This window comes from Hyla sarda, chromosome 2, assembly GCF_029499605.1.
Source record: "Hyla sarda isolate aHylSar1 chromosome 2, aHylSar1.hap1, whole genome shotgun sequence".
Taxonomy (NCBI): domain Eukaryota; kingdom Metazoa; phylum Chordata; class Amphibia; order Anura; family Hylidae; genus Hyla; species Hyla sarda.
The window spans coordinates 87,670,433-87,683,559 of NC_079190.1; the positions used below are offsets into that span (position 1 = coordinate 87,670,433).

At 40.7% G+C, this 13,127-nt stretch overlaps 1 protein-coding gene across 4 annotated transcripts; it reads left to right on the forward strand.

The window, feature by feature from the left end:
* Positions 1-67: 67 nt before the first annotated feature.
* Positions 68-12,830, forward strand: GPR182 (G protein-coupled receptor 182). 4 transcript variants are annotated; one of them, XM_056560378.1, is made up of 2 exons: positions 68-384; positions 10,652-12,830. In XM_056560378.1, the coding sequence occupies exon 2, from the start codon at positions 10,673-10,675 to the stop codon at positions 11,762-11,764; it is 1,092 nt and encodes a 363-aa protein (XP_056416353.1). In that variant the 5' UTR covers positions 68-384; positions 10,652-10,672; the 3' UTR covers positions 11,765-12,830. The 4 variants fall into 4 exon arrangements, with proteins under 4 accessions (XP_056416353.1, XP_056416356.1, XP_056416354.1 ...); XM_056560381.1 differs by lacking the exon at positions 68-384 and adding an exon at positions 1,570-1,680; XM_056560379.1 differs by lacking the exon at positions 68-384 and adding an exon at positions 2,142-2,224.
* Positions 12,831-13,127: the final 297 nt, after the last annotated feature.

Consider the following 13,127-nt stretch of genomic DNA (forward strand, 5'->3'; position numbering starts at 1 on the left):
TTGAAAACTCAAGCCAATGTGTTAATCGCACGCGCAAGCTATAGAAAGAATGAAAATAAATAAGCCAATCTATTCATGTGCTCCATGGGAGAGACTTATTTGTTCAGAAATTTCTTTTTGGCTGCATTCTTTGCACCAGGACAAAGGGACCGGTCCACTCGCAGGGTCTTAGAAAGTGTTTACCTTTGCATAAGAGGATATCCTGGGCAACCAGAGCCACGGCAATGATTGCAGCCTTCAGGATATATAGGATCATTTCCTGAAAGTAAGTGCTGCTAACAAGTGTAAAATAGTCCATGTCACTTGCTGTGGAGACGAAGAGAACTAAAGAACTGGGAGTACGACTGAGCTAAAGTATAAGGAGTCGCTGCAGCTTCTTCTTAGGTAAGAAACGCTTCTAAATTATTGAGTAAATAGCATTCTATATAAGTGGTAGACAACAGGTGGAAAATGCTGTATTTTCTCCTTCTTTCATGCAGTATACACTTTTTTTTTTTTTTGTCTAACCTGGTGATCACAGTGGGTCTTAGAGGAATTCATCATAATGCAAAAATAATAATAATAATAATAATAATAATAATAAGTTAATACAAGCAAGGAAATAACATATTTGTGATTTTAACCAGTAATAAAGGATCTATAGTAAGCATTACTAGTTTTTCACTAATGCTCATATACAGAGGCTTTCACTACGCTTCTTACGTTTTTAGGCTCTTTATATTACAGCTCTATATAAAAGTTTTATATTAGTTTTTTTTATTTTATTTATTGTGATGTCTTTGTGATGACTGTTTTTTATTCGGGTCTAGTACCTCTATAGCAGTTCTTCTCAACCTGTGGCTCAACAGCTGTTGAAAAACTACAACTCCCATCATGATAGGAGTTGTAGTTGTGCAACAGCTGGAGAGACACATGTTGAGAGACACTGCTGTAGAGACGTACATCAAGTTTACATTTGTCCTTATTGTCACGTTCATCTTAAGCTCTATACCGGTGGTCTCCAACCTGTGGCTCTCCAGCTGTTGCAAAACTATAACTCCATGTATGTCCTAAAAGCTACAGGCTGGAAAATGCAGTTTTACAACTGCTGGGGAGGTACATGTTAATGGCCAGTGCACCATCCTATGCTTTAGGACAGTGTTTCCAAACCAGGGGGCCTCCAGCTGTTGCAAAACTTCAACTCCCAGCATGTCCGGGCATGCTGGGAGTTGTAGTTTTGCAACAGCTGGAGGCACTCTAGTTGGGAAACACAGCTTTAGGCTATTCTCAGTATTCAAAAACATTTTTATATATACAAATTTAAATATAGTTTAAAGGGGTACTCTGATGGAAAACTTTTTTTTTTTTTTTTTTTTAAATCAACTGGTGCCAGAAAGTTAAAACAGATTTGAAAATCTTTACCCTTCCAGTACTTTTTAGCAGCTGTATGCTGCAGAGGAAATTCTTTTCTTTTTGAATTATATTTTTGTCTTGTCCACAGTGCTCTCTGCTGACACCTCTGTCCGTGTCAGGAACTGTCCAGAGCAGCAGCAGGTTTGCAACGGGGATTTTCTCCTGCTCTGGACAGTTCCTGATACGGGCATCAGGTGTCAGCAGGGAGCACTGTGGACAAGACAAAAAATAAATTAAAAAAGAAAGAATTTCCTCTGTAGCATACAGCTGCTCAAAAGTACTGGAAGGGTAAATATTTATTTATTTTTTTAAATAGAAGTCATTTACAAATCTGTTTAACTTTCTGGCACCAGGTGATTTAAAAAAAAAAAATGTTTTCTGATTGGAATCAGAAAAAGAAGTTTATATACCGTAGTTCACAAGTTGAAAATGTCTTGAAGATTCTAATGAATATTTTATATTCATTATCATCGTGATTAGAAGTAATATTAGTATGTGCAGGAAGAAATAAATAATATTTAAATTCTGATAAGAAAATGACCAAAATTACAAATGAAATAATTTATATGGCACCAACATATTCTGCAGTCTCTCACATACGCACTAGAAACTATTTCATAGAAAGTCGGATGAAATGTATTTTTATACATGATAATTCCAGATATTGGGGATTGTTTATCAAAACCAGTCCAGAGGAAAAGTTGCTGTGTTGCCCATAGCAACCAATCAGATTGCTTGGCCTCTGCAAAGTGAAAGAAGCTATCTGATTGGTTGCTATGGGCAACTCAGCAACTTTTCCTGTGGACAGGTTTTGATATATCTCCCCCAATGTGTATGTATCTTTCAGAAACACTTGCTACCACACACCTAGGGGCATAACTAGAAAGTGTTGTGCCCCGTGCCAAAGTTTTAAATGGTGCTCCCTCCCTGAACATTTACCAGTTCTGTATGCGGTTTAACCGGTATGCGGTTTCCTGACCGGACGTAAAACCGTAGTATACAACGGTTTTAGGTCCGGTCCAAAACCAGATACGGGTCAAAACTGAGCTGACCGGAGTCACAGTTTGACTCCGGTTGGCTCATTAAAGTAAATGGAGTCACGGGCTGATCCGGCTGGGGTACGGGAGCGCCCGGTTTGCTCCTCCCCCAGCTGGATTTAGCGCCCGTATGTACAAAACGAGATGTGAATGCAGCCTAACAGCGAAGAAAAATACAACTTATGTCATGATCTGATAAACTATGGGGGAGATTTATGAAAACCTGTGCAAAGGAAAAGTTACCCAGTTGCCCATAGCAACCAATCAGATCGCTTCTTTCATTTTGCAGAGGCCTTGTTAAAAATGAAAGAAGCAACCTGTTTGGTTGCTATGGGCAACTGGGCAACTTTTCCTCTGGACAAGTTTTGATAAATCTCCCCCATTGAGAGCATGCTGGATGGTAGCACTTACCACACTCAGGACTCTCAGGATATGGACAAGGAGTCACACCCTAGACCAGAACAAAAATGACATTAAATTTAGTCCTCGGACCAGACCCGTAAATTAATCTGACAAAATAAATGAAAAAATAATAAAAAATGTGAACATCTTCTTATATAGAAATACCAAACCATAATCCCATATATAAAAATTGTGACTAGAGCCTTAGTAAATAGGTTATGGTAGTGTGGTAGTAAAGAGAGGTCTAGTTAGTTATTAGAGGAGACAGGTTAAATGATTTTCCAACTTATTCAAAATGTGGCCACTCCTTGGAATTATGATAAAATAGCAAATAAACAATACACTTCCAGTGATGCCATACTGGATCTCGACAGTTTTGTTAGCATAGCTGTGAAGGTGATATGCCCTCACACTTAAAGGAGTACTCCGCTGCTAAACAGCTAATGGATAGGGGATAAGATGGTTGATTGTGGGGGAGTCGCTGATGGGGGCCCTCGCGAGCTCCCGCAGCTTCTAAACAGACGGCAGTGGTTGTGAGGTCACGCCACGCCCCCTCCATCCATGTCTATGAGAGGGAGCATGTTGTCTGACACGCCCACTCCCATAGACATGACAGGAGGGGGCGTGGCGTGACGGCACAATGATCGTGGCTGTGACACGATCATAGCCTCCGGCTACGAGCATTCTGAACAAAATGTTCAGAACGCTGGAGCACCGGAGTACCCCTTTAACTGTCATCAGGCTAGTCTATACTAACCTGCTTGCATTGGGCCATAGCGCCAGTGGTGCAGAACACAATGGTATCTTTGCTATTATCATGTGTTGCGCCGTTTTTCATAAATCTCTGTAATTATAGATATGCAAAGGAGCATTCTTGGTGCACTGGGGGCATTGCCTTCCCTCCACCTACTTTAACAACATTTTCTCATTAATAATACATCCTTGTATCGACATAGCCCAAGTGAACACGGAAATCCCTCTTATACGCAAGAACAACCCAGGGCCCGCGTGCTACATCACTGCAGAGAAGAATATGGATATTAATAAAGAAATGTTATTACAGAAGGTGGCTGCAGGAGGAGCAGGGCCTAGGTGACGCACCTAATGCACCAAGGATACTGATTTGCATACTATAATAACAAATATTTATGAAAAGTGGTACAATGAATGAGAACAACAAAGGCACCATAGTGTTCAGTGCCACATGGGCTATTATGCAATAGAAGCAGGTTAGTATGGGCTTAACTAAAGACTGTTTCCTTTTAATTCCCATTCATTTCATAATATAAAAACTAGTTCCACACAGTAATGCTATTGAGAAAGTATTCATGCCCTGCTGCACCATTTTGTTGTGTGCTCAGTTATCACCAAAAAGTCAGCTCTTAATACTGCTCTGTCTACCTTCCGTGTAAAACTCATATTTTGCCACCCGGTCACTACAATAATTGGTGGACTTCCCTTCCTAACTGCATTGTGTAGGCTCCTATTGGCTAAGGGCATGCATTGTAGTAAAGCGGAGCTGCAGCATTGCTATGTGTCGGGCAAGGAAGCTACCACATTGCTGTATAGAGTGGAATGATCCGACACTAGGGTGCTGTCCTGGCGATCTGTGGGACTTAGCATCATGACCTTGTATGTGTCCACAAGGTCCTAATGCTGGTCAATACATGCAACATTCCCTGAAGGGCTTGATGTGGTATGTGTGTGTGTGTGGGGGGGGGGGGGGGGGGGGGGAGTAAGATGACCAGGCCCCTAAATGATGGGACTCTTTCACAATCGCCAACCTATAGTTATGCCACTGCACACCAGGTGAAACTCGAAAAATTAGAATATTGTACAAAAGTCATTAATACAACTTAATAGGAAAGGGAGCATGAAGTGGGAGCAAATACCCATAGAAAACCTATCCTGCTCTGCACACTTCCTGACTTGGACAGAGGTGTCAGCAGAGAGCATTGTGGTCAGACAAAGGAAATTCAAAAAGAAAAGAACTTTCTGTGGATCATTCAGCAGCTGATAAGTACAGGAAGGATTAACATTTTTAAATAGAAGTAATTTACAAATCTGTTTAACTTTCTGGCACCAGTTGATTTAAAAAATGTTTTCCAGTGGAGTACCCCTCTAATGAAGGGGAGAGGGGGGGGATTTGGTGTTTTCATGAGCTGTAAACCATAATCATCACAATTATGCCAAATCACGGCTTGAACTATCTTGCTTTGCATGTAATGAGTCTCTCTCACATATATATTATATATATTTTATTAGTTTTACATTTTAGGTTGCATTACTAAAATAAATAAACTTTGAACTATATTAAAATTTTTCGAATTTCCCCTGTATGTTTGCTATAGTACATCATGATATTTGGAGTACATGTACCCCACAAATGTATCTCCTTTGTTCTGTGGGTCTACTATTCTCTCAGCAGTTAAATATTTCCACACATTTCCCCGGCTCTCCGTAAAGCTGGGACAGAGGGCCTGACCTCTCTTTGTGGAATGCTTTTTGAAAATAACTCTCTATGCACCTAGCAGATATCAATCAACATGAAACATATTTATCTTTTTAAAAGTCCGATGATTTCTCTTTATCTGTGGAATTTGTTATGGCCCTGTTATTCTAAGGGACAGTGGTGATGTGTATACTACAATAAATAGAGAACTTATATCCATGTACCTGCCTTATGTTGTCAATTTAAGTCGGAAATATAAAGAAAGGAAAAAGGAAAACCGGAAATGGAAGGCTCACATTTTATTTCCTAATAGTTATCCACATAGATCTATCCTTTATTACATTAACTCTGATTGTGAATCCTTAAATGGAACTGGTCATCAACTTTATGCAGGCGGGGTGGGGAGAAGCCCCAGCAACTTGTCCCCACCCCATCAACCTTGATTGATGATCTCACCCTGTTTGGATATAGGGATACCCTATATAGAGAGAAATCTATCAATCTAATCCAATAGGGCAGGCAGGAGACAGCTGCCAATCATAGCTGAGACTCAAGATGACTGCCTCCACACCAAATTGTGTTATCCAGATAACAGTAGGCCAGCATTTGGGTGGGAGTGGCAAACTACTAAATATAGGAAAACTCCAAGTAGAGATATACTCGGCACCACCCAGTATGTACACGGCACTGAGTGTGGAGACTGAAGGTATGCAGCATATGGCCCCTAGAAGCTACGCTGTGTCTGGCAGGTGCTGGCATGTAGATTAACAGGTACAGTCCCAAATTGTAGATAGATGTGGAAGAAATACGGAGCACTCACCAGGACTTGCTTGCTGTAACTTCTTTATTTTTCACATGAACATGCAGGGTTAGACAGACAGGGGAGCAAATGGACAAGACATGGGGGTATGGTATGGTACCCCCGTGTCTCCTCCATCTGCTCTCCTGTCTGTCTAACCCTGCATGTTCAAGTGAACAATAAAGAAGTTACAGCAAGCAAGTCCTGGTGAGTGCTCCGTATTTCTTCCACATCTATCTACTAAATATAGGCTTTGCATCAGGCCTACAATGCTAGCTCTTGAGGGATAACATTTTTTGTTTATCATGGAGCCACCACCAGTAGATGTCCATGTTTTGTCTGTGTAAGTGCACGGGTGTGGCCAGTATTATTTGAAAAATTGTTGGCAGAATAGATATAAAATAAATCTTTTGCAGATGGCAGCAGGTGGCTTGGGTCCTCCAGTAGAAAATGATTTAAATTCAAAATACAATATGACACTATTTGGATAGCTACGAACACAAATGTGTGTATCCCATTGGGCTTATTACATTCTCTTATTAAGCAGCAAAGATCACAGTCACCAGGTCTTTTCCTTACTGCAGAGACCCCGAATAATTGAAATACCTTATTAGTTCAAAGGCAGGAAACTAACTTCCTTCTGGTTTTACTATTTAAACTTTGTGCTGCCAGGATTTTTATTTTTTTTTGCTACAATTTTTACACTACTAAACACACGGTATACCATTATTTTTTTTAAACTAACAGGCTGGTGTAGACCCCAACTTTTCCTTTTCATAAGGGGTAAAAGGAGAAAAAGCCCCCCAAAATGTGTAACTCAATTGCTCCCGAGTACGGAAATACCCCATACGTGGCCCTAAACTTGAAATATGACAGGGCTCTGAAGTGAGAGAGCGCCATGCACATTTGAGGACTAAATTAGGGATTGCATAAGGGTGGACATAGGGTATTCTACACCAGTGATTCCTAAACAAGGTGCCTCCAGCTGTTGCTACACTCCCAGCATGTCTGGACAGTCAGTGGCTGTCCGGAAATGTTGGGAGTTGTTGTCAAGCAACAGTTGAAGGCTCAGTTTAGAATCACTGTATAAATTTTTATTGGGGGGGGGGGGGGACCGTGTAAGGGGGTGTATATGTAGTGTTTTACCCTTTATTATTGGTTAGTGTAGGGTTTTTAGGGTACATTGACACGGGCGGGGGTTTGCAGCAGCTCAAACTTGAAGCAGGAAACTCACTGTAAACCCCCGCCCGTGTGAATGTACCCTGTAGATTCACATAGGGGGGGAGGGGCAAACCTCCAGCTGTTGCAAAACTACAACTCCGAGCATGCACTGACAGACTGTGCATGCTGGGAGTTGTACTTTTGCAACAGCTGATGGCAAACTGGTTGGAAAACCTTCAGTTAGGTTCTGTTACCTAACTCATTATTTTCCAACCACTGTGCCTCCAGCTGTTGCAAAACTACAACTCACAGCATGTACTGATCGCCAAAGGGCTTGCTGGGAGATGTAGTTATGCAACAGCTTTAGGTACGCAACTACAACTCCACGCATGGCGAGACAGCCATTTGCTGTTCATGCATGCTGGGAGTTGTAGTTTTGCAAGATTTAGAGGGCCACGGTTTAGAAATCACCGCAAAGTGATCTCCAAACTCTGGCCCTCCAGATGTTGCAAAACTAAAAATCCCAGTATGTCCAGACAGCAAACTGCTGTGTGGGCATGCTGGGAGTATACGTTTTGCAAGATCTAGAGGGCCACGGTTTAGAGACCAGTGCACAGTGATCTCCAAGCTGTGGCCCTCCAGCTGTTGCAAAACTACAAATCCCAGCATGCCCAAACAGCAAAGAACTGTCTGGGCATGCTGGGGGTTGTAGTTTTGCAACATCTGGAGGTCAACAGTTTAGAGACAACTGTTTAATGGTCTCCAAACTGTAGCCCTGCAGATGTTGCCGCCAGTCACACTACAGTTCCCCCGTTCTGCCCTGACTACCGTGGGTGGGTAGAACGGGGGAACAGAACTTTAACCCCCCTGCCCCTGTTCTGCTATTGGTCGGTCGCTTCTGACTGACCAATAGCAGGGATAGGAGGGGTGGCACCTTAAGGACTCTGAAAGGGGGACGTACGGGTACACCCTCCATCCTTAATGGGTTAAAGGGGTACTCCAGGGAAATATATATACATATATATATATATGTGTGTGTGTTCCAAAGCCACCAAACTACCTGGATATGTTCGCTGTAAACCATCCTGTCTGATATGCATGGCTTTTGCGGCCTCTCTTGTATTCTCTGGCTGCCTGATATTCTTTGCTATCCTTTCCTCCTCTTGGCTACATCTCCCAGCAATCATTGCAGCTCTGCTCTGCCCTGCCATCCAGCTCACTCTCTGAGAGCAGCCCCCACCCTCCTGCTCTGAGCAACAGAGAGAGAGATCAGTGTCCGATTGGCTGAGGCAGCCCACACCTACCAGTTCTCACCACTAAAGAGAGCATGGCTTAAAATGGTTATCCACCATAAGATGATTTTAGCACTTACCTGCCAGAACTGGGTATTTCCTGTCTGATTTTGTTCTCTAAACTACACACTCCACAGTTCCATGCTTGAAAGTTTGAGATCACTTTCCTTTCTACCACACATCAGCCACCCCACCCATTGAAACACAGTGTTTTGTAACCAGAGGGCCTACAGCTGTTGCAAAATCGAAGCAGGACAGGCTCCCTCTGATCACCTGACTAGTGATGTCAGGTCTCGACGCACTGCTAGCTGGGAAATCCTGAGACAGGAGTAATTTTGTTTGCTGTTAAAAATACATATTTGGGCAATAATCACAGAAGAATTGTGAGACCACTGTCACACAGAGCTGGAATACCCCTTTAACAGTAAAGTGCAGAAACCACATGGTCTGTTTCTCCCCAGGCAGTGGAGTCTGCTTTCAGAGAGGGATCTGAACAGAGACAGAGCAGGTGGCTGGATGATGTCATTTCCTCACTTGATGCATGTAGGTGACATATTTCATAATTGCCAAACACTAATCCTAATCCAAAACCACTTATAAATGATTAATTCCTTATAACCTAGTAAAAATTATTTATCTGTGGTTCTAAATGGGATTTCTGAAACCGATTGAACATCCTTATTTAGCCATGAAGATTATCATTATGAGTAAAGTGTCATTTGTATTGCTTGAGTTGACAGTGTTCATAGGGGATTACATTAAAGGATATCTATAAGCTGGGATAAGCATTAGTAGTTTCACACACCAGTCTTTAATAAACTCCCATTGCCATTAGATTCAGCAGACAATTTAAGAGACATGGCCCTCTTAATAAATCTGCAACACCTTCCCATTCACATTATGCAGAAATCGACATAAGCTTCAAGCTAGCGTAGATTTCCACTATTGTTGCTGGGCTGTGGAGGCCCCACACCGTTTTACGCTGAACCCCAATAACTTTATTTTTAAGAGAGCTTTGTGCAAAATGTAACAACTTCTTTCAAACAAAACCTGGAATAAATGTGATTATAATTTCCCCCACATAAAGATTATAAAAACCTGTGTGTATTAATGCAACTCCCTTGATTTAAACAAGCACTGCAACTTGAATATTGTTAATGCGGAGAAAGAAGATAGCCTCAGCACTAAAAGTGTACTGCAGTAATTGTGAATGGGCGATTGCGAATGGTGAATGGTGAATGGTACTGTGCGATTACGAGTATAGCAGCACAAGTATAGGATTCACTCGAGAGAAATGGAAGAGGCAAGGATCTCCGTGGAGCTCGTGGGTCAGATGGTCACGCTTCGCAGAAAATCCACTTGGTCACACCTCTGGGGCATGACCAAGTGGACTTGTTGCAAAATGGGACCATCAGACCCATGACCTCCACGGAGCTCCTGACCTTTCTTTCCTCCCTCTCCTCGCTATTGTACCAAGGTTTATGAATTAAAGATCCCTTTCACTGCATCAGCTTGGGGTGAGTGCTTTACTTGTTCCTCTCTATTCGCACTTGAATATTGTACGTAGAGCTATGGGTCTATAGTCAATTTACAGCCCAGAAAATAGTTTCCAAACATGTAACAGTATTTCAACTTTTGTCAGAAATTGAAACAATCAAAAAATTTGATAAAACCACCAGTAATATAAACTTCCTCAGCACAGGATTTTGGAGTAGTTTTTTCTGAATCCAGCATGGAACTATATTTTGTAAATTATTCTTTTTTTTTTTTTTTACTGTATTTTAGTTTAATAATATACAAGCATAACTAAAAGAACCATTCATTTCAGTAGTTAGAATTGTAGTCTGGGTTGGAAACTAAGCAAAGGCAACAACAGCACGAAGCCTGCCTGTTCTCCCCGTATGTGTGTTTCCTCCGGCACTCAGTACCAATACTGATAAGATAATTGGCTTCCTATAAAACTGGCCCCAGGGTGGGTGTGAGATTCTGTAAAGATGTGAGGCTTAATATAACAAACAGGAAATAAGTAGGAAATGATTGTGAATAATTTGCTATACCCGTATGCCTCTTACCAACTTTTAAAACAGATTTCTAAACAATTTTCCTTTTCTTTTAGGCTATTTTGCCTTAACTTGCAATGGCTGAGGAAAACATACACAACCTTACAGACCTTCTGAATTTTCTCAACAGTTCATTTACTCTATGTGCAGTTGACCTGGATGAAGGTGTAAAGAAGGCCTTCCTCTTCATTCTCTACCTAGTTACTTTTGTTCTTGGACTGGCTGGAAATCTGCTGGTGGTATGGGTCAACTGGCAATCAAGAAGAAGAAGAAGCTCCATTAATCTTTATATCTTCAGCATGGCAGTGGCTGACCTTGGGGTGGTCCTTTCCTTACCATTTTGGATGTTGCAGGCAATGTTGGATTACACTTGGCTGTGGGGTGGATTCATGTGCAAATTTATACATTACTTCTATTTTGCGAACATGTTCAGTAGTATTTACTTCCTTACTGCTCTGAGTGTGGACCGTTACTTGAGTTTAACCTCTTCTTCTGTTTTCTGGCAACAAAACCAACAAAAACTCCGCAAGGGAATTTGCATTGCCATCTGTGTGATATCGGCCATATTTCCTATCCCAGAAGTCATCCATATGCAACTGGTGGATATCATAGACCCCGAGTGTATATTCATGGCACCATTTGAGACTTACGATGAATGGGCTTTGGCTGTTACCCTAATGACAACTATTCTTGGATTCATAATTCCTTTCTTCATAATCCTTGTCTTCAACGTAATGACAGCCTGTCACCTTAGGAAATCTAGAAGACCAGAAAGCAGTAAACACTGTCGTCTTATCTATGCCTATATATTGACGTTCCTACTCAGCTGGCTTCCCTACCATTCTACTCAGATAGCACTAATTTTGCATGGAAGCTACATTAATTTGCACTGCCATGCAATTGCTGTCCTTTATTTCCTCTATGATATAATTGATTGTATATCCTTGTTTCACTGTATGGCTAATCCAATTCTTTACAATATTTTCAGTAAGGATTTCAGAGGCAGATTTATTAATGCAGTAGTTAAGTACATTCCTAAAGATAATAAAGACGGTAATGCCAATCCGGCCGAACAATCTACATCCACCACAGATCACTCTGTTGTAATAACCGCAGAACCTGCCGTCTTGACAAATGTAGTCCGTGTCTCAGAAGATAAAGTCATGTAATGTTAAGCTTTACATAAGTATTATTGTTAGAACTGTATAACAGTTGGGTCTTCTCTTGTATACTATATGCACACTTCTTAGAAGGCCTTTGTCAGATCTGTTCCTTGGCACAAGTGCTATGGATTATAAAGATACAATGATCTATCAGGCTGACACTTGGGCTAACTAGTCTTATTACAATGCAAACATCTACAAGTCAGATTTTTCTATTCATGAAAATTAATAAAGTGGTAAAATTCTAATATTTTGAGAAGGAATCTCTCCATAGATCTTCAGTCGATAGATCAGCATATAGTTGCGTGTTCTTCTATAGACATCACCTGTTATCGCTAGTGAAGCTGCCGCCCTACATACATTTCCCGCCGCAGAGACTTTTGCTGATGCAGTTTATTATTACCTGCCACCTATTAACATTCATTTAGGCTTATTGTAAGTCACTTTCTGCTTTGGCTTATATAAGGGGGTCCCAATTGGGCATTCCATCTTCTTTATGGTGCCCATATGATTTAACAGGGCATAAAAAAAAAGGATTGCAGCTATGATAACCACTTAAAAATGAACCTAAACCAAACTGAGAAAAAACAAGAAATCCATAAATTAACTTGTGTTAGTCTAAGGCTGGGTCCACACAATGTTATTTGTTTTTGGCCTAAGTATGCACAGTCATAATGTCAAAAAAGGAATAACAATGGGCAATGTGCCACATTCACTTTAATAGCCCAAATGAAGTGAGCTAGTGACTATGTTCAGGACACTTTATGTATATTTGGTAAATCCAGCTAAATAAGTAGATACCTGTTGAAAGTGGGATGCGGACGTATACATAGGACAGAGGCAAATAACATTGTACACGCAGCTTAAACTTTATCTTCACCGTCTGACTATGTGAAAGGCATAAATAGTATTCAATGTAAATATCATCTTTCTTGTATTTAGACATTTATTTATCAGCTAAGAAAACAACTAAGAACATCACAGAGAAACAAGAAATCAATTGTAAATACTGAACATTTTGTATCAAATAACTGTATCATATATGTAAAACAGTATTATCATTAAAAAGATGAAACACTAATTTTTTGTACTTAGTCTGTATAATACACAAGGGAGATTGATCTAAATATGTAGAGAGGAAAAGTGGTGCAGTTGCTCATAGCAACCAATAAGATAGCTTCTTTCATTTTCCAGAGGCCTTTTTATTTTATTTTTTATTAAAGAAGCTGATTGGTTGCTTTTGGGAACTGTACCACTCTTCCTCTACACAGGTTTTGATAAATATCCAAATTGTCATATTGCTCTAGATCAGTGTTTCCTAGCCAGTTCAGTTTTAAAGTGAATTTGAGGGTCTTTATGTTAGAAATAA

Bases quoted from the DNA above. Each gene is read 5' to 3' on its own strand.
- GPR182 (XM_056560378.1), top strand. From the start codon at position 10,673: ATGGCTGAGGAAAACATACACAACCTTACAGACCTTCTGAATTTTCTC.